The sequence below is a fragment of the Ptychodera flava genome, unplaced genomic scaffold (assembly GCF_041260155.1).
Source record: "Ptychodera flava strain L36383 unplaced genomic scaffold, AS_Pfla_20210202 Scaffold_40__1_contigs__length_1388640_pilon, whole genome shotgun sequence".
Lineage (NCBI taxonomy): Eukaryota > Metazoa > Hemichordata > Enteropneusta > Ptychoderidae > Ptychodera > Ptychodera flava.
In genome coordinates, this window is record NW_027248362.1 from 1,260,507 (window position 1) to 1,282,500 (window position 21,994).

A 21,994-nucleotide genomic window follows, 5' to 3' on the forward strand; every position below is an offset into this window, starting at 1 on the left:
TAATTAATGAAGTACACGATGCAGTGTCATAAGGTCTCCCATCACACCACATATGAAGTCTGTCTGTAGCACTTGTGGTTACTGAGTTATGGACATATACGTATATTCAAGGTCAAAGGTCATGAAGGTCACATGACATTTTGTCAAAAAAATTGTATTGCTAAGTTATTCCTGTATACTAAAAATCAGACCTGTGGTACAAGATATGATATTTTAAGGTCTAATTTCCTATCAAATTTGTAGAGAATAGCAGTTTTGTCGAAGGAATTGAATGCCATAGTTATCCCTATATTTTTAAAGAGTGGGATGAATATGCATTACATGTTCAATTACAGGTATAATTGTAGCCCCATATTTTTGCCTGTCAATCATAAACCAGACCTGTAATTTACATTGGGTACAACTTAGTTTTGAAAGTGTATGTTTAAAGGGGAAGTTCACCAAGGATGATTTTTACATATGTAATAGCTCTGTGGTCATTTACCCAGGAAAAACTGTTTTCACCATTTATAACTCGCAGGATTTTTTACAAAAAACGATAAAATAGTACAGGAAGTTGCCCATGTAATTTGAATCATGGGAAAAAAGCTCCAAACTTGGAGCTTGCATAATGTGATATGGAAGGGACCATCTTCGGACAGGTATGGCCCCCACATTGTCCACTCACAGTAACACAGTAGTAAACAGCAACACAAAATCTGACAGTGGAAAGTTTATTATAAGTGATTCATTGTTTATGCAAGGATAAACAGTATAAACAAAAATTATGTAAATACGCACAGCCTGGTTTAAGCATGGGTGAGTGGACAATGCCATACCCATGGGAAAATGGTCCCTTCCATATCACATTATGCAAGCTCCAAGCTTGGCGCTTTTTCCCATGATTCAAATTACATGGGCAACTTCCTGTACTATTTCTATCTTTTTTGTAAAAAATCTTGCAAGTTATAAATGGCAAAAATAGCTTTTCCGGGGTTAGTGACCACAAAGCCAGCACATATGTAAAAATCACCCTTGGTGAACTTCCCCTTTAACTATTGAAATTTCAGTCCAGGCTGACGCCACCAAGAGGACAGAATGGAAAATGTTTTGGGAATGCATTGCGTTCATTAAAAAAGGCGCCGGGTTCTGAATCAGTTTAGGATTACACGTTTAGTATTCGGGTAACCGAAGCCGATTTTAAAGTTCCAGCATTATTTACATTGCTGTTCAGTAAAAAACTGAACATACTAAACAAGTGTACCGGTAAAGTGTCACTTAATATGCAGGGTATTCACGTTATATATTTAAAAATCGCCTGAAGACATGTTTCGAAAATCCGAAAACGAGTCGACATCTCTCAGATGAAGTTCAACTCAAGGTAAGTATGTTCACATGTCTATTTTTTACTGCCGATTGATTCGAATTTTAGACCTTAGGAAACTTATGCATGAGGTTTAGACTATGTGTCGATGTGTGTTGGGAGTTCGTACAACACTCGACAGTAATTATATAGCGGAAATTTTTGATTCCGAAGGAGATTTTGAAACATTAAAATGGGTTCGCGATCTTCCAATATGGTGTCTTGAGTTCAGTCACATGGCGTTTTCAATTGCGCAATATTCCAAGACAGCAGAAATGGACGGTGAAAAAAATGTGTTCAAAGTAATGGTTCTTTGTTAATGATAGTGAGATTGGCAGTTTTGTATCGTGAAATATATCTGTTTCCTTCTGGGTATTTTACATTCAGTTGTGTCAACAATAAGTTGTGGAAATGTTCTGTATATAGAGTGACGAGTATTTCGTGCTGGTGATACTGTTGTCTTAGCACTATCTTGATTTTGCGTCGATACGACAGAATATGTCAAGACAAACTTTACTTCAGTTGGAAGTATAGTAAAGAAATACAACTTGGATTTCTTGTATGTAGCCTAGCAGAGGTAGTGTGTGTTGATTGGGTGGTGTTCCTTTGACTATATCTGTTGCCTGGTAGACATTGATTTTTTAATGATTGACTCATATTAAAGCTTTGATGAAAATTGCATGTGACTGTGTTGGCAACACCTTGATTTGGATAATATGTCTACTTTGTCTAATGGAAACAGGTCAAAGTAAACCACTTTAATTGTAATGGGCTTTGCAGTTCCTGTAGTTTAGATAGACTTCATATTTATAGCTTTTGATAAAAGTTTAGATACATCAAAAGTTACATTCAACCAATTTCATAGGTAGGTTGTTTTGTCTAAAGGTAGGTGAAAGGGAGTGGTTGACATGTACTTTGTGCATTGCACAGCATAAAACTAAAGTGCTGGTAAGCTGTTGTGATAAGGCGTGGAAAATAACTTCTTTGGCAGGTCATGAAAAAACTTTTGAGATAGAGCTGTATTAACATTTGTGTAACAAGTTTGTACAATAAAATGTGCCTTAAAATGTTATATATTCATATTGTGAGAAATATTTAATTTTGAGTAGTGATCATGAACTATAGGTATAATGCAAGAGTTCTGTTCTTAGTGAGTGGGTTATCACACTGAAGCTGGGTTATCACTAGGGTGATCGACACTGAGCAAGCCCATTGTCAGGCTGGTGCATTGCAGTGCTTGCTAAATAGGATGGGAAGTATGAAGATATACACTGCCTGTTACCTGTGATATGTCAGGGCCTCTCATACTATTGTATTATATTGGGTAAAGAGCAAATTCTGACTTGTGTGAACTAATAGTGTATTACATTTTGGTCTTTGAGTAGTTTTGGCAAAATATTGATGTAATGTGGCCTAATATCAGGCAATGAAATCAGCAGTAATATTCATTTTGCGTTTATTGTATTTGTTATGAAAAGTTTACTATCACCACTGTTTGATTTTGGTACTGATGATGGTTAGGTATATATAGTAATGTTTCCATAGTAATGTTTGATTGTCATGCAAAGAGTCATGCTGTGGATACGTTCTGATGTGCAGTTGCAGTAGATTAAATGTGGCAAAGTGTTGATTTTGTTTGTTAAATGGATTGTTTAGTTTTGTGTGTTTCACATATTTTGAGGGAGGTTGGGGGCTGGGTGTTGTAAGGGAATGAAATGGACATGTTTATAAACAATTTGAGAGTTCTTGTCAGTCATTGTAAAAGTGTTGTAAGGCTATATTTATATCACAAGATAATGAAAGTATACCGTGGAATAATGTGCAATTTTCCTTATGATGCTGTCATGGGAACTTCAGTGTCGCAATGTTTGACATCCCTTGATGATTCTTTGATCTGAAAAGTAATTCAACCAACTGTAACGATGCATTGTACTCTCCAAACCTTCGCATAGTTGAGATCAACTAGAAGAGGACTGTGTATGTATGTATGTTGGCATGCATGTATACATGTGAGTGAATGCTTTTGTATGTATGTATGTATGTATGCATGAATGTATGTATGTATATATGTATTTATGCATTCATGCATGCATGCATGCATATAATATAATAATAATAATATTTTATTGCTTGCTTGTAAATATAGGATTTACATCACATTTGTGGCAATAAAAGTGTGATACAAAAATAAGTCAAAATTTTCTTCAATAAAGATAAAGTATTACAGTATAATAATAGTAGCTAATAATAAATATAACTAGGTATTTCTTTGTTTGTATAAAGTAAAAATATAATCTGCAAGTTGTTCATTAAAAGAGAACTCTTGTTTTGTTAGTAGAGAAATAAGCTGATTTTCAGTATTGTCGTTTGGGAAGTTGATTTTACTGAAAAGTTCTTTCTTTGGACTTTGTATTTCTGACAGACTAATAAAAAGTGTGTTTCATCTTCAATACTGTTGGTGTTACACTGATTGCAGTATCTTTCAGTAATTGGGGTTTTTGGAACAGTGTGTCTTCCTTTTTCAATTGCTAGATCATGATTGCTAATGCGAAGTTTGGTGAGTAATTTTCTTTTCTCACCTTGTAACTGTGTTAAGTAGGGTTCTAATCTAAAATTATGTTTTATTTTGGCATACATTCTTAGTTTACTATTTTCATCAGTGATCAATTTTTTCCAAAAGACCTCATAATTGTTTGTTAAATTTGTTTTCATTAATCCAGTTATAACTTTGTGGTGTTTAAGTGATGGAGCTTTATCAAGGAGAAAGTCCATTCCATTGTCTTTAATTAAAGCACTTAAACAGTTAAACCAGGATCTATTGTTAGTGTTGTTTACCATTTGCTCCAGAAAAGCTTCATCTATGCATATATGCATGCATAGATGTATGTATGCATGCATTCATGCATGACTGTATGTATGCATGCATGCATGCATTCATGACTGTCTGCCTGTATGTGTGTAAGTATATGTATTGGTTTGTATTTATTTGCCACCATTTATGTATTGTTGTATGTCTATCAGTATGTATTATATGTCTGTCCATCTATTTATATATAATGTATTTATGTATGTATGTATGTGTACGGATAGTTTTCAATCGGATTCGAACCCACAACATACGGCATCAGTCGCCTAGCTGAGAGGCCTGAGACAGAACCAGTCGGCTAAATCTCCACTCCCAAAAAAGAGTGGTTCAATAGCCGGCTAAGTTGTTACATTTTTCTGACTGAGACCTTTCAACACGTTGTAGAGTTCGTGAAGCAGTCACGCACGCATGCTCACTATCATACATCGCACATACACACTTTATCGAAGCGAAGAAACGAATTTCATCGCTTTAACTGGGCGAACGATAACCTCGGGGACAATTCTGTCCACCAGCAGTGTTACCGACCCAGGATAGAAAATACGGATAGTTTTCAATCGGATTCGAACCCACAACATACGGCATCAGTCGCCTAGCTGAGAGGCCTGAGACAGAACCAGTCGGCTAAATCTCCACTCCCAAAAAAGAGTGGTTCAATAGCCGGCTAAGTTGTTACATTTTTCTGACTGAGACCTTTCAACACGTTGTAGAGTTCGTGAAGCAGTCACGCACGCATGCTCACTATCATACATCGCACATACACACTTTATCGAAGCGAAGAAACGAATTTCATCGCTTTAACTGGGCGAACGATAACCTCGGGGACAATTCTGTCCACCAGCAGTGTTACCGACCCAGGATAGAAAATACGGATAGTTTTCAATCGGATTCGAACCCACAACATACGGCATCAGTCGCCTAGCTGAGAGGCCTGAGACAGAACCAGTCGGCTAAATCTCCACTCCCAAAAAAGAGTGGTTCAATAGCCGGCTAAGTTGTTACATTTTTCTGACTGAGACCTTTCAACACGTTGTAGAGTTCGTGAAGCAGTCACGCACGCATGCTCACTATCATACATCGCACATACACACTTTATCGAAGCGAAGAAACGAATTTCATCGCTTTAACTGGGCGAACGATAACCTCGGGGACAATTCTGTCCACCAGCAGTGTTACCGAACCAGGATAGAAAGTGTGTGTGTGTGTGTGTGTGTGGTGTGTGTGTGTGTGTGTGTGTGTGTCTGTTTATCGTTGTCCTTCCCTCTGTATGTCCATCTGTCCATCTGTCTGTCTGTATCTGTGTGTATGTGTATATATACACTCCGGTGTGTGTATGTATATATACCATATATATATATATATATATATATATATATATATATATATATATATATATATATATATATATATATATATATATATATATATATATATATATATATGTATATATATGTATATATGTATAGTGTATATATATATATATATATATATATATATATATATATATATATATATATATATATATATATATGTGTGTGTGTGTGTGTGTGTGTGTGTATATATACACACTTTACAGTTGTAATGGTATGATTTCTAGTTGTAAAGTAGCATTTCATGGTATTAATGCCGTATTTAAATATTTTTCAGATGCCCAGGAAGAAGAATTGGAGGAGTGAGGCCATGAAGAAGAATAGGTTGAGCATGGGCGGCACCATGCCAACCTCTGGCCGTGTCCTGAATGCAAGTGCCGCACTAAAACATATCCCTCGGGATATCCAAACTCTGGAAAACATTGTCCCTCGGGACACGCAAATGAATCAGAATGATGTCCCTCGGGACTTGCAAATGAATGGCATTGACGTCCCTCGGGACACGCAAATGAATCAGAATGATGTCCCTCGAGACTTGCAAATGAATGGCATTGACGTCCCTCGGGAGACGCAAATGAGTCAGAATGATGTCCCTCGGGACTTGCAAATGAATGGCATCGACGTCCCTCGGGACACAAAAATGAATCTCGATGACGTCCCTTGGGACACAAATATGAATTGCAATGACGTCCTTCAGGACACACCAATGAATCACAATGATGTCCCTCGGGACATGCCAATAAAGAACAATGACACTAATAACAAATTGGAACTGGAAATATCATTCAAAAATGCAAACAGGAAAAAATTAGCAGATAAAATTGCTACTACTGCTGTGGATCCATTGAAGACTGATGATATAAAAATATCACAGGATAGTCGAAAGAGAAAACACTCAGATGAAATTGCAAATGTTGAATCGAACATTAGAAAAGTATCAGATGACATTGGAAGTGTAACTGTGGACTCAAATGTTATTGGAAAAACTTTCATCAAAGATTTGAATATTGTGAGTACCAACTCGGATGATGGAAAGGAAATGTATTGCATTGCAAACAGTTCGCCTGTGAACTTCGAAGGCATTGAATATGTACATTGTGGTGACATCACTGAGTATGATTATGATGTTCTTTGCAACGAAGATAGACTGCCACATAAGGCATCACGTGATAAGGTAATGATCATTGATGACATGCTCTGTCGAAGCACAGATACATGTATTAACGCACATGAGAAGAAAGGTGTCAATGAATGCGCCCATAAGGGTAGAGATACATTGCTGTTGAATGAAACTGATAGGAAAACCAAAGATGTCTCAGATAGTCAGAAAGTACACAATTAAAAAGTTCCAACGATGCATTCATCACAATTAACAGTACAGGGCAGTTTTAATCGGCATCATACTCAATTTGGAGAAAATAGTGGGAAGCAGTGTGTTGCAAACAGCTGTGTTTCTGTATTGTACAATAAAACTAAGCATGTGAGTTTATGGAATACACTTGATCTTGATATGATTCTGCGAACAGGAAATAATAATAATATTAATAATAATATTTTATTGCTTGCTTGTAAATATAGGATTTACATCACATTTGTGGCAATAAAAGTGTGATACAAAAATAAGTTAAAATTTTCTTCAATAAAGATAAAGTATTACAGTATAATAATTGTAGCTAATAATAAATATAACTAGGTATTTCTTTGTTTGTATAAAGTAAAAATATAATCTGCAAGTTGTTCATTAAAAGAGAACTCTTGTTTTGTTAGTAGAGAAATAAGCTGATTTTCAGTATTGTCGTTTGGGAAGTTGATTTTACTGAAAAAGTTCTTTCTTTGGACTTTGTATTTCTGACAGACTAATAAAAAGTGTGTTTCATCTTCAATACTGTTGGTGTTACACTGATTGCAGTATCTTTCAGTAATTGGGGTTTTTGGAACAGTGTGTCTTCCTTTTTCAATTGCTAGATCATGATTGCTAATGCGAAGTTTGGTGAGTAATTTTCTTTTCTCACCTTGTAACTGTGTTAAGTAGGGTTCTAATCTAAAATTATGCTTTATTTTGGCATACATTCTTAGTTTACTATTTTCATCAGTGATCAATTTTTTCCAAAAGACTTCATAATTGTTTGTTAAATTTGTTTTCATTAATCCAGTTATAACTTTGTGGTGTTTAAGTGATGGAGCTTTATCAAGGAGAAAGTCCATTCCATTGTCTTTAATTAAAGCACTTAAACAGTTAAACCAGGATCTATTGTTAGTGTTGTTTACCATTTGCTCCAGAAAAGCTTCTTTAGCGAGATTATAATGTGGCAGTTGTACGATATGAAGCCAGTGTTTAACAATATTAAGTTTGATCTCAAGTAGAAGTGGGAATTGTCCTAGTTCACCCCTCACAGCGGCATTACAAGCTTGTCTATTACACTGTAAAATGTTCTTACAAAATTTGAGGTGAGTTTTTTCAATTGCTGATTTATCCCACTTCTTGTAGTCCATGAAATCTTGTCCCCAAATCTCTGAGCCATACAGTAATGGAACAGGAAATGAATTGTATGGTTTTGTGCAGCAATCTACAGATATCACTAATGAGTATCTTTTAGTGAATGAACTACCTCGTTCAATTGAATTACTTGATAGACTGTTCACATTGAGGATAGGCCCATCTGTAAGTGGTATGATAGGTGTAGACTCCAATTTGGAAGGTTTCCTTATGAATTTTGATCGAGCGCTAGAGATGACATTGACAGAATACGATTCATGTTTTGTTATTTTTGGAGGTTCTGCATTTGCTGTTTTGAAGACAGACAACATGTATTACGTATTTGACAGTCACTCAAGAGATTCAAATGGCATGGTTATACCTGATGGAACAAGTGTACTGATACGGTTGAGCAGTATTAAGGTAGTGTATGAATATTGCTGTAATTTAGCACATTCTATGGGACTTGATATGAAAGAACAATTTGAAGTGACAGGAATTAATGTTAGTATTGAGTCTGATAGTGTTTACAATGAAAGTAACACGGGAAGGCTGTGTGATAACGATGTCATTATTGTAAGAAGTGAAAGAACTCCACAGTTATATTGTCCTTTGGACTTTGAGCTTTGTGAAAGTCTGTGTACTGAACTTGGAATAAAGAATGTAAGTCAGACACATTTATACCAAAATGAATGTTATGAAATTGGTGAACCATGCAGAACGAAGGCAATTAAGGAGGGTGGGAACTCTTTCTTTAGAGCTCTGTCATATGCAATCTCTGGTTCTGAGAGTAATCATGAAATAATGCGAAAGGCTATTGTTAATCATCTAAAGGATAATGCTTCAGTATTCCATTCACATTTAAGGTCAGAGTATGAATCAGTTTCGGATTATCTTGTGAAATCAAACATGCAATATTTGGGTACATGGGCAACCGAAATTGAAATTCTTGTAGCATCGGCTCTTTTCAAAACTGATATGTGCACTTTTAGTGGTGGTAAATGGCTGAAATATTCCAGTAGACAGCTTTCAGAGCACTCTGAAATCACTGGCAAATCTATATATCTGAAACACTGTATAGGTGTACACTATGAATTTGTGGAGTGTGTTAAACCTCGAGGTATTGAGATATGTGAATGCAGACATGATTTGGAGAATACATTACACACTACTACTGAAAATCAGGCAAAGTTTCAACAAATTTAGACCAATACACATATATCTCCAAGTGTTAAAGGAGTACACAAATATGAGAAAAGCATGGTACCAGCTGAGACTTGCACATCAATGGCAGACAAACTGTTGAATAGAAAACGGAAATGTGTAAATACTAAATATAGACCTAAGGTCAAACAGCGAAAATTAGAAAGGGAACAAGAACAGTATAGGAGTAATATTAAATTTCATGAGAAGAAGAAACTCTATAGAGTTACTAGGTATCATGTCAACAGTTTGGATAAAAAAGATACAAAAGCACAAAGTATTATAAAGTACAAAAATGTGTCTCACAGGCAAGCTGTGAAAGCACAGAGCATCCAGAAATATAAAGACAATGAGTCTTATAGAGAAGGCACAGAGCATCCAGAAGTATAAAGACAATGAGTCTCATAGAGAAGGTGTGAAAGCACAGAGCATCCAGAAGTATAAAGACAATGAGTCTCATAGAGAAGGTGTGAAAGCACAGAGCATCCAAAAGTATAAAGACAATGAGTCTCATAGAGAAGGTGTGAAAGTACAGAGCATCCAAAAGTATAAAGACAATGAGTCTCATAGAGAATCTGTGAAAGCACAGAGTATAAAGAAATATAAAGATAATGAATCTCACAGGGAAGCTGTGAAAGCACAAAGTATTAAAAAGTATAAAGACAATGAGTCTCATCGAGCAGCTGTGAAAACCCTATATAGTTTGAAATATAGAGATAGTGAGTACTACAAACAAGAGACAAAACATAAAGTGTATGCTGCTAGAAAATCGAAAGCAAATGAGAGAAAGAATATAGGAAGTGTAATAAATATGTTTCGTAATGAAACTGCACAAGGCCCTAACTATGTATGTAGAGTTTGCTATCGACTACTTTTCAAAAATCAAGTTTTGCAATGTAAACAAAACATATATTCAAAGAGAGGAGGTTTTGCAGCACAAGTGGCCAAAAGGTGTTTTGATTTTCACAAATGTTCAGATATGTGTGATAATGACTGTTTATATTTAAGACAGAAAGAACATGAGTTATGGATATGTTACACATGTCATCGGAAACTGTTACACATGTCATCAGAAACTGTTGAATGGGACAATGCCAGCTGAAGCTGCAGCAAATAACCTTCACACAATGAGTATTCCTCAGGAATTGAAATGCTTAAATTCCCTTGAACAACATTTGATAGCTTTGCATATTCCATTCATGAAAATGTTAGCACTACCTAAAGGTGGCCAGAATGGTGTACATGGACCCGTTGTATGTGTTCCATCTAGTTTAGAGAAAAGTACATCTGTTTTGCCGCGACAGGAGTCAGATGATCAAATGATTAGGGTTAAATTGAAACGGAAACTCAGTTATAAAGGTCACTATCAATATCAATATGTTAATGACTTGAAAATAAAAAACGCACTTGAATATCTAATGATGAAAAACAAGTGGTACAGAGATATACGTTTCAATAATAGTTGGAGGAATTCATTATCAAGAATCCCAGAAGAGAATGAATCAAAAAATGAATGCACTTCTAATGAAAGTGACACAGGAATTATGAGTGATGATGATGATACAGAATCAGAGGAAGATAATAATATTGAAAAAGAGCGTGGAATGTTTGTTGACACCTGTCTTCAACCTGTTGACATAGCACAGGAAGTTCTTGATCAACATTTCGATAAAATCTATTGTGTAGCTCCTGGAGAAGGAAATAATCCAGTCGAAGTATTAATGGACGAAAGTAATGAAGCAAAATCTTTCCCTGTATTGTTCCCAACAGGGTCACCAACTTTTCAAGACAAGCGTGAAGTCAAAATAACACTTGCTCGATATCTTCATACTCGGTTAATGAATGTGGACAGCAGATTTGCCAGAAACACTGATTTCATATTTTATTCTCAGTTTTTATCTGAGGTTCAACAAGTTGTGTCAAATGTGTCCATAGCAATGCGAAAAGGGTCAAGCAAAACTTGTGGTGAAACTGTTACATCAGCAACTCTAACAGATGAAGAGTCACTGAAGAAGATTTTGAATTATGATGAGGGTTACAAATTTCTGAGACCAATTCGAGGAACACCACCTTTTTGGCAAAGTGCACAGAAAGATCTCTTTGCAATGGTAAGGCAGCTAGGTATTCCAACATGGTTTTGCTCATTTTCATCAGCTGATATGAGATGGCCTGAGATGATTGATAGTATTCTTGAGGCAGAAGGTGATGGTCGCACGGCAGAAGAGCTCGACTGGTCAGAGAAATGTGCTGTGTTGAGAAACAACCCTGTAACAACCCTACTTTTTGGCACATGTAATTATGTCACCAGCAGAACCTATTGGTCAGATTGAAGACTACTTTTATCGAGTTGAGTTTCAGCAACGTGGCTCATCACATACTCATTGTCTGTTCTGGGTGAAAAATGCACCAATAGTGGATAGAAATGATGATTATGAGGTAACAGCATTTGTAGACAAGTACATAACTTGTGAAATGCCCTCTGCAGAAAATGATGAAGAGCTTCATGACATTGTAAACAGTGTTCAAAAACACAGTAAACGACATTCTAAATCTTGTAGAAAACAAGGTACTGATTGTAGATTCAATTTACCACGGCCTCCCTCAAAAGAAGCATTTATTGCTCGAGCTGATAGTGAAAATTGTTGGACTGAAAGCAAAAGAGAGTCTGATAGTGATGATACTAATTTAGTCAAAGGAATAGATTCAACTTGCTCTCATACTTCAGCTGAACACATAGACATAAATGAACTTGATGCACAACAAGTACCAAAAGCACTGAATAAAGCTGAGGCTAAGATAATCCTCACTAGGATGTGGACTGCACTTTCAGATCCTGAAAAAAGTTTCGAAACAATTGATGCTTTGTTTGCTAGTATTGGACTAAATCAAGATCTTTTTGAGAGAGCATATAGTGTACTAACTACAAGAACTAGTGTGGTTTTGAAAAGGGACTCAAGCGATGTTTGGGTAAATCAGTATAATAAAGATCTTCTGCGATGTTGGAATGCAAATATGGATATACGATTTGTTATTGATGCATATAGTTGCATTGTGTACATCATTAGTTACATATCCAAAGCTGAAAGAGAAATGGGTTTATTGTTGGACCATGCACAGAGAGAGGCTTCAAAAGAAAATAACATAGATGCTAAGTTAGCGCTGAAACGATTGGGATTTGCATACATTACAGATCGAGAAGTAAGTGCGCAAAGAAGCAGTCTATAGAGTGTGCAACTTGAGATTAAAAGAAGGGTCAAGGAAAGTGCAGTTTATCCCAACTGGGGACAATCCCATCAAAATGAGTTTACCTCTTGAAGTTCTGCAAATGAAGAGTGATGGATGTGATCTCAATGAGGAGGATATCTGGATGACTAGCATTATAGATCGTTATAAAACAGACCAGATGGAGATAAATTTGATGAAATGTGCCTTGCTAGTTTTGTTTCTGAGTACAGAATTATGTCGTCATCAGAGGTCTCAAATACATTGTCACAGAAGAATGTAGCTGTATTGAAAAATGGTCTTGGTTATATGAAGAAAAGAACTCGAACTGCACCAGCAGTTGTCAGATATGCACGATTTTCACCAGTCAAACAAGCAGAGAAGTATTATCAAAGTAATCTTCCACTGTTCTTGCCTTACCGAACAGATGTGCACTTGAAACCTGACAGCTTTGAGTCATTTGAAGATTTCTATCATACTGGTGCTGTGAAGTGTGGACGGAAAGCTCTAGAAAGTGTAAAAAGTATAGTTCAAAGGAATAGAGCAGTGTTTGAAAAGGAAGCTGATGTAATAGATGCAGCAGAGAAAATTCTTCAAAGAAGTGATACTTTAGAAGATGCATGGGCTCAAATTCATCCGGAAAGTGAATCGAATAGATTAGAAAGTTTGGAAGAAAGAAAAGAAAAGCATGTGCCTGATGAAGGAGAGAATGATGATGCTATTCCAGATTTACTTGATAATGAATAGAAAATTCAATGTACCGAATTGTATCACCAATGCGGAATGTCTAGAAATGAAGCTATATTATTTCTGAGATCTTTAAATGTTAGACAGCAAGAGATATTTTACACTGTACGACAATGGTGTGTGAAGAAAGTGAATGGAAATAGTGTTGAAGCTTTTCATATGTTTCTCACTGGCGGTGCAGGTACAGGAAAGTCTCATCTTATCAAAGCTGTGTGCTATGAAGCAGCAAGAATTTTGGCTCATATTCTACCAAATCCAGACAGTGTATCTGTTCTGTTGACAGAACCGACAGGTGTAGCAGCATTTAACATAGATGCAACCACCATACACAGTACCTTCTCTATACCAATCAATGCTAAATTGCCATACCAACCACTAGGAGAGGAGAAAATAAACACACTTCGGTGTAAACTGGGTACTCTACAGATTCTCATTATTGATGAAATCTCTATGGTGGATAAGAGACTACTTAGTTACGTGCATGGAAGATTGAGACAAATCAAACATACTGGTAACCAGTTGCCATTTGGAGGTGTATCTGTGATTGGTGTAGGTGATTTCTACCAGTTACCACCAGTGAAAGGACAGGCATTGTATGTGAACAATGAAGGAGTTGACCTTTGGAATGATTATTTCTCCATTGCTGAACTGACTGATATAGTACGACAGCAAGACTCCAAGTTTGCTGAGACATTAAATATGATTAGAACAAGAAAGAGATCAGAGGATTTGCATCCTACTGTAGTTCAAATGCTTCACACTCGTGAAACTGGAGAGGAGGGTAATGGTATTCATATTTTTGCAACAAACAAAAAAGTTGATGAATGTAATATCGCAAAGCTTCATTCTGTATGTTCAAATATAAGGTGTATTGAGGCACAGGACTATTCTAGAGATCCTAAACCAAAGAAATTAATCAAAGTAAGAGGGCAACATCGTAAGGTGTACAATACTAATTTGGCAAAGACTCTGACATTGGCTGTAGGTGCTCGTGTGATGTTAACAAAGAATATTGATGTCTCTGATGGTCTGGTGAATGGTGTTTTTGGATTTGTGTCTGATATATCTGTGAAGCCAAATGAGAGTTTTCCATCTACTGTATATGTTCTTTTTGACAATATAAAAGTTGGTGCAAAACTGCGTAGCCATATAGAGATATTATCATCAATACCAGAAAACAGTACACCTATCAAGTTTTAGGAAGATAGAATCAATAATTGCGGAAGTATAAGGCGTCAATTCCCACTCAAGCTCGCGTGGGCTAGTACTATACATAAAGTGCAAGGATTAACTGTAGATGAAGCTGTAGTATCATTAGATAAAATGTTCCAACCAGGACAAGCTTATGTAGCCTTGAGTCGAGTAAAGTCTCTAAGTGGACTGACTATTACAGATTTCAAAGAATCTACTATATATTGCAATGAAAAGATTGATTCTGCCTTATCAAGCATGCGAAGGTTCATAACTGTGTCAGAAACAAATTCTAAGATAGAAAATTCATGCATGATCATACTGCATAACATAGAGGGTCTTTACTCACATATTGGAGATCTTAAAAATGATGACAAATTTTTGAAAGCAGACTTCATTTGCTTGACAGAAACTTGGCTACCTAATGTGGATACACTGACTGCTTTACAATTAAGGGGTTTTGCATTTCACCACAAACCAAGGACATGCTCTTATGATACGTCTGACCCCATGACATCTGATTTGAAGCAGCAGTCACATGGTGGAGTAGGTGTTTATTCTAGTGTGGATCAATCCATTGAAATCTTGGAATTGTCTGTTACGAATTTGGAATATCTTGCATTCTATGTGAAAGAGAGAAAATTGACTGTAGCTGTTATATATAGACCTAAATCTTATAAAGCTAATGTGTTCAGGAGAAATCTGTTGCAATTGGTGATACAAATGGAGAAGATACCTGGTGGCAACATTATCATAGGTGATTTCAATGAAAATATATTTGTGTCTTCATCTGTGCTAAAATTGCTGGAGCAGAGAGGATTTACTCAGTGTGTTTCAGAATCAACAACAGAAAGTGGAACATTGATTGACCATGTTTATGTAAAAAATGTACACAGTGTTGGTGTCGAAGTTACACAAACTTATTTTAGTTTTCACAACGCTCTTTGCCTGAAGATTTAAATGCATGTTGACTTGTCATGTTAGCTGTTTATCTTTGTGATGATAGATAACCTTGTGATACATGATTATGCTGTATGTGGGATAGGTAACTTACAGACCTGCATTTTACAAAGTAGAAGCTTTCAGGCAAACATTTCTTGGTGTAGAACATAAATGAGTAAATATGTTGTTGCTCAACAGATTATTGGTGATTCGAGTGAAAATATTATGAGTGACCATCACTTGAATTTGAAGTTGTATATGTAGATATATCATTTACTGAAGCTTAACTTTGATTCACCATATAAATATAAAACATTGTATAAAAACACTTCAAAACACTTCAACTTCCATAAAGAATTAGTATTGAAGTGTAAGTTGTATACATGCATGGTCATCTCAAATTGTTAACCTGTTCTGATGAATATGAAAATAAAAAAAAGATGGGGAGGACAGATTGATACGGGCCCCCATGTGTGTGTGCATGTGTGTGTGTGTGTTGTGTGTGCATGTGTGTGTGTGTGTTGTGTGTGCATGCTTTGTGTAACAGGGCCGTAGCCTGAAAGAGGTACAGCAAATAATCACAAAACAGTGTGTGCTGTGATCAAATATGAAACACCACTGTCTTAAAAAAGTTAACTATGGTGAAGTTAGACTATTATCCATAGTACATGTAAAGGTATAGGAATAGGGATGACATGTAAAAGTTTATGAATCCTCAAATTGACTAAAACATTTTTGAAATGGTGTATGTGAGAGGGCACACTGTGGTAGAATTTTTCACACAAGTAATAGTATATATTGATATAGCAACATAGCATTCATCAAAATTCACCATTTTACTTCCCAAAGTGTTATGAGTGTTTACTGTGAAGGAGGTTATAGGGTAGCACAGGTAAAATTAAACATTACTTGTGTAAACATTTACTTCCATGACACATTTTTATCACAATATGTGGTTTGTTTATCACTGACTGCCTATTAATTCTGACATCAGCCAACAATGTATATGACATGTGGTATTGCCAATCATTAAAATTGGAGAGCTCCAACGATACTAATGTATGGACAGATCTACACTAAGGGATGCATCACTAAAGTTGAACGATAAGCTTACTATTTCAAAAATTGCTTAACTGACAAATATTGGTGTTCTGCTATACATTTAGAAGGTGAAGAATTCCACAGTGGTGAATAAAAGATTTTATTAGCATTTTTAGAGCTGTGAAATAGTCTTCAGTGTGTTCCTCATATTTCAGAGGTAAAAAGGAATATTTCATATGTGTCTGTATACTGTAAATGTTCACCATTTTGAAACTAAAGGAGAGACAAGATCATGTGATGCTATGTTTATTGTACAAGGTGAACATTTTCATTAGAACTATAACAATTTACTGCACACAGACATACATATCTAGTTGTATTTAGCAATTGCTAAAAGAAAAAAAATTTATCCATACCCTACAGGGCTCAAAATTAGCGGTTTGTGTGGTGTCAAGTGACTACCAATTTCTCTGCAGAGACTACAAACTTTGCAAAATGGTAGTCTCAATTGACTACCTGTATTCAGCAGACCATTCTCAGCTGTGAGAGGCAGAAAATGCATTGACCTGGTTCATACTGTAATTCAAAGTGGTTCATTGCGTAACAGATGGAAATTTGGTAGCAAACTTCACAACCTGTTCTACACTTTGTAAATGGTTTTGGAATGTTTACGTAAATGTATTTTTTGCTCCATCACATTTCATTAACATTGATTTCAAAATGGTTGCATCAGTCATGTATGTACCACACGTAGCTCTTTTGTGAGTCGATTTTTTTTCAAACACATGAATATTTATGTGTTGCAGCAACCTATTTTCCATCATTTGTTTTAATACTTTGGCAATTGAAAAAGTGACAAGTTACTTACAGCAATAAAAATACACTCAAACTTCATTGAATATCATGACATGTAAAAATGTATTTTATTGTATTAAACAAATGTTGATCACCAAGTTTACTCAGCAGAATACCAATTTTTGAAGTCAGTGGTCAAAGCTGACTACTATGCAAAAATGTTAATTTTGAGCCCTGCCCTTGGTTACCTAGGTCCTGTCAGGTTACGGCCCTGTTATACACATTGGGAGAGGAGCTTTGAAATGATTAAATGCTATCTGTGTTTGTTGAAGTGCTTCACAAGCAACAATGTGATTAACTCTGTTAGGAATTGACTTACAAAGTTGCTGATCTTTAAAGTAGTGAAATTATAGCTCTCAGAAACACTGTACAAACTCCGGACTGATTATATGGAGTGGTACATGGAAGTTCAAGTGATACAGAAAGTAAAGATGACCTAGCATTGAACATTGACTCTGCAACCTGTATTTGGAAACTCACAAAGACTGAACATTTCTGCCTCACCAGTGAACTGACTGACTTGAATACCAAATGCTTCAGAATTCAAGTTGCTTGAAGTGATCTGCACACAGGTTTAAATGTTACTCTGCAGTGTAACATTTAAAACTGTATTGCTGTCGAGATGTGTTGTATGTTGATAATATAGCTGACCTCCTTGCCTTAGAGCTCATTGAGACCATAGCCACAGTATTGTCACAGAAGCTCTTTTCATTAAAAGGTACACACCGTGCAGTAGAAATGAAACATTGGAAATAGTGTTATTTGAGTTGCTTATTTTGTATATGAATTATGTCAAAATTTTCTGCAAAAGAGAATGGTGAAAGAATAGATTTGTTATTTGAGTAGCAGATTGTTTGTTTTGTTACAATTTCTGATTGCCCATAATATGTGTGAGACTGTTTATTAACATTTTTCTATATACATTAAATGATGCCTATACTGACAACATACAGACAGACACAAGTGTTGGGGATCAAGGTCAACAACTTTATTCCGATGTTGACAGGCTATGAGCCAATTGATTACTCATGCTAAGGGATAGAAAAGAAATTATAGGACGGGAGGGCCAATGTTTTTCAACATGATGCCGAGGAAAAATAGTGAACTTCAAACGTGTTTCCATGAAAAATAGTGACGCACATCAATTTACTTACTCAAAAAACCCATACCGTGAACCTTTTAAAGAATAGCTTTATCCCTTGAAAATAATCAAAATAAAATCAAATTAAGTAAACCGTTGCACAAAAACCCCTTCCTCTCCACCCAAGGGGACTGATTTCTTTCCCCTGTGTTTTGTAAGGGAAAATTGTTTATAGTTTATCCCTGGATTACCATGTAAAGTGAGGTTGTAGTTTTGGCCTGAAATTCACATATCAATTTTAAATCTCAAATATTCACTTCCAAACACCACATTGAAATTGAGCAACATTTACAAATGCAAAGACATAGTCAGTATTGTATCGCAAAACGAGTCCATGCTTTTCTCATAGATTGCCATATAGTAGCTCAACAGCTTGAGTAAAATTAGAAAAAAATCATATTTCATGCACACACATGCACTTCTTACCTCCAAATTTCTATAAAGCACATATATCAGTTACCAAACATATATAAATGTAGGGATATCGCTTGTTTTTTCGGGGAATTTATCAATGGTTTGCCCAACAGACTCCGGATTTAATTTTTAAAATGGGACCCTCCCCTCATAATTTTTCTCCAGTCCCTTAGGCCTACCATGATCGCCGACAAGGGTCAGAGTTCAGGCAAGTGTGATTTCATGAACGCAAAACGTATACTACGCGCGCTCAAATCTCTCTGGGAATTGACTCTTCTGTCTTTTTTATATCAACAATACATAAATAAATGTGAATTTTTCTTTTTATTCGAAAAACGTTTATCAGGCTTCAGTCGTACGCCACGTGTACTGAGCACTGCTGCAGAGGTTTCAAGATTGTACAAAGCATGTCGTAGAGGGCGGGATTTCAAAGGACAGGCGGCAAGTGCGGTTGTAGTTAAATTTATGGACAGATCATTTTTATTTTGCTCTTTATTGCTCGTTATTGGCTCGTACTTACTATTTCTAGCTCGTTATTGCTTACTCTATGAGCACTGTTGAAGAAGTTTTTGGCAATACCAAACGTCATAGAGGGCGTGATTTCTAAGCTTGGCGGGAACTGCGCTTGTAGTTTAACTTAGGGACAGATCGAATTTTTTTGGCTCGTTACGGATCGTTATTGGCTCGTTCTGTCTAGTTCTAGGTCGTTATTGCTCGTTACTGCTCGTTTCTGGTCGTTACTGATCGTTATGGCTAGTTACCACATTTACAGACACCCCTGTTAAGGCGTATGTGATGAGACTGTCGTGAGACCGAATTTGTCACATCGATGAGTCGCCGCAAAAATGTGCGCCCGCCGCGAATAACTCTTGCCGCCCAGTTGAGTTTGCCGATTAATTGCTGAAGCTCGCGTTTCGTCGCTCGCCGCTTTGGAAGCCAATATTCCAGGAGGTCGCTTACTTCTTGTAGCTTGGTATCGTCTAGGGACAGAGTCCGTGTCTGCGCGTTTATCTCGATCCCTAGGAATGTTAAGCATTGCGTAGGCTCGACCACCTTATCCCAAGTTTATGGAAAAGCCAAGTTGCTGAAGTAGTTGTTGCAAGGCGTTAAATGCTTGTTCGCACGCTAGTTTAGAGTCCGCGATTATTAGGAAATCATCGAGATACACAATGACGACATCATACCCTTTCCTGCGCATCATTCTTGTAATACTTTGCGTGATGCGAGTGAAAATTTCCGGGCTCTTCGCTGCACCGAATGGAAGGCGTGTGTCGACCATGTATGTCCAAGTTTTATGCTGCGTGAATTTGTAACGTATTTCCGTTTGCCTGTCGTTTATCAAGGTGATACAGTGATAAATGGAGGTCCACGGAACCCCATGTGATTGAGTCCGTCGCCTGTTTCTTGCGATACTCGTGATCATACGATAAAACTGATGATGTCGTAAAAGATTGCGCGTAATCCCCGATGTTAATTGTGTGATCGAGGTACGCCAATGTGTCCTTCGTGGACATGCCGCGGTTAATCAATGTCTTTAAGATTCGGGCGTTGGCTGATATCCACTGAGGAAGGGAAACTTGGTCCGGTTTCGGTCTACGCTTGGTGGTCCGCATAACTAGCTTCATGCACAGTTACGAGTGGGGTGATACGTACCGGCCGCCGCGTACTATGCATATTATATGCATAGTACGCGGCGGCCGGTACGTATCACTCCACTCGTAACTGTGGCTTCATGTCCCCTTCCGCTGCTAGTTCCGTCTCGTCGGAAGAGTCCAGCGAAGCAGTCTTTGTGGTTATATGGTCCAGAATCAGTAATGGTTTACGCTCATCCTTTGTTAGATTTTGGGATGTGTAGCCCTGCGTACGATGCTGTGTGTTCCGCTACAGCTAATAGCCCCGCTCACCACAGCCCTGCAAAGACCCGTACGTAGAGTTGGTGACTTCAAATCCATTTTTGGACTTGACGTAAAAAGCCAAATTACTGCCGAAATTCAGCGTTCTTGGGCCCAAGTCGTATCCCTGCCTACCTCAGCTACTCGATCGCTTCCAAAAATGCCAGTCTTTTATTCTTTTTTCGTAAATAACCGTCGATGTCGGCAACTCTCTCGCTAGCCCTGCGTACGTACGCAGTGTACGCTGTGTGTTAGGAACGCACACAGGGAATGCACAGCGTACACTGCGTACGTACGCAGGGCTAGCGAGAGAGTTGCCGACATCGACGGTTATTTACGAAAAAAGAATAAAAGACTGGCATTTTTGGAAGCGATCGAGTAGCTGAGGTAGGCAGGGATACGACTTGGGCCCAAGAACGCTGAATTTCGGCAGTAATTTGGCTTTTTACGTCAAGTCCAAAAATGGATTTGAAGTCACCAACTCTACGTACGGGTCTTTGCAGGGCTGTGGTGAGCGGGGCTATTAGCTGTAGCGGAACACACAGCATCGTACGCAGGGCTATGGGATGTGGTGCGCTGGTCCGATACAATGTCTTTTAGCGCGTCGTTGCTGAAAGCTTCGAGGAGTTTGTTCAGCTCTTCATCTTTGGCGAGGGACTTTGTAGTCGCCCCTGATGTTTCTGTCCCGTGTGTAGGTTGGTCTTGAGGTGCCTGTTGTTTTGCCGGTTTTGCGTCTAAGTTGTTCCATGCCCAGCGGAGCAGTCCGCGTTGGCCTATAGGCAGTTTAAGTCCGATGATGTCTTGATTGTTGAGCTGCTTCAGGACATCGGTTGATGGGATGCCTTGTGTAGTTAGCACGTCATGTGTATCCTCCGTTAGGCCTGCTGCCTCACACCATTCGCGGAAACTTTGTGCTTTGTCTGACATTGTTGCTATTCGTTGGCGGGAACAATAGCTTTGTGGACAGACGTTATCCACATGTGAACGCTCTGAGGGCGAAGCCAATACTGATTAACTATTAAGTGGCCTCGTCCGGTGACAGTCCCACTCACAGCCTCGAACCCGGCCCATTTAAACTACAATAAAACAAGTATTATTGTTCACAACGCATTAGTGTTGCATTTAACAAATATAACCATGACTTTAGTGAATGGTAATTAGTGTCAGAAAAAACCAGATACTGTACAAATTACAATATTGTTCACTTTGCCTGTGTTATTTATAAGAACTTTATGTAGGACGCATAATGTAATGAAGTACATTGAACAGCTAATGGACCAATAATTCCATAA

General features: G+C 37.3%; 2 protein-coding genes across 2 annotated transcripts in view; both read left to right on the forward strand.

The window, feature by feature from the left end:
* Positions 1-1,347: 1,347 nt before the first annotated feature.
* LOC139127983 (uncharacterized) overlaps positions 1,348-21,994 on the forward strand; it is a 21,223-nt gene continuing 576 nt past the window's right edge. Inside the window, exons 1-3 of the mRNA XM_070693840.1 lie at positions 1,348-1,360; positions 5,856-6,752; positions 8,353-8,477. Of these exons, the coding sequence (XP_070549941.1) occupies positions 5,856-6,752; positions 8,353-8,373 (918 nt within the window). The 5' untranslated portion in view covers positions 1,348-1,360 and the 3' untranslated portion in view covers positions 8,374-8,477. The remainder of the gene's footprint in view (positions 1,361-5,855; positions 6,753-8,352; positions 8,478-21,994) is intronic.
* Positions 13,263-14,426, forward strand: LOC139127969 (ATP-dependent DNA helicase PIF1-like). Its single transcript, XM_070693817.1, has one exon. It carries the CDS (start codon positions 13,263-13,265, stop codon positions 14,424-14,426), a length of 1,164 nt encoding a protein of 387 aa, XP_070549918.1.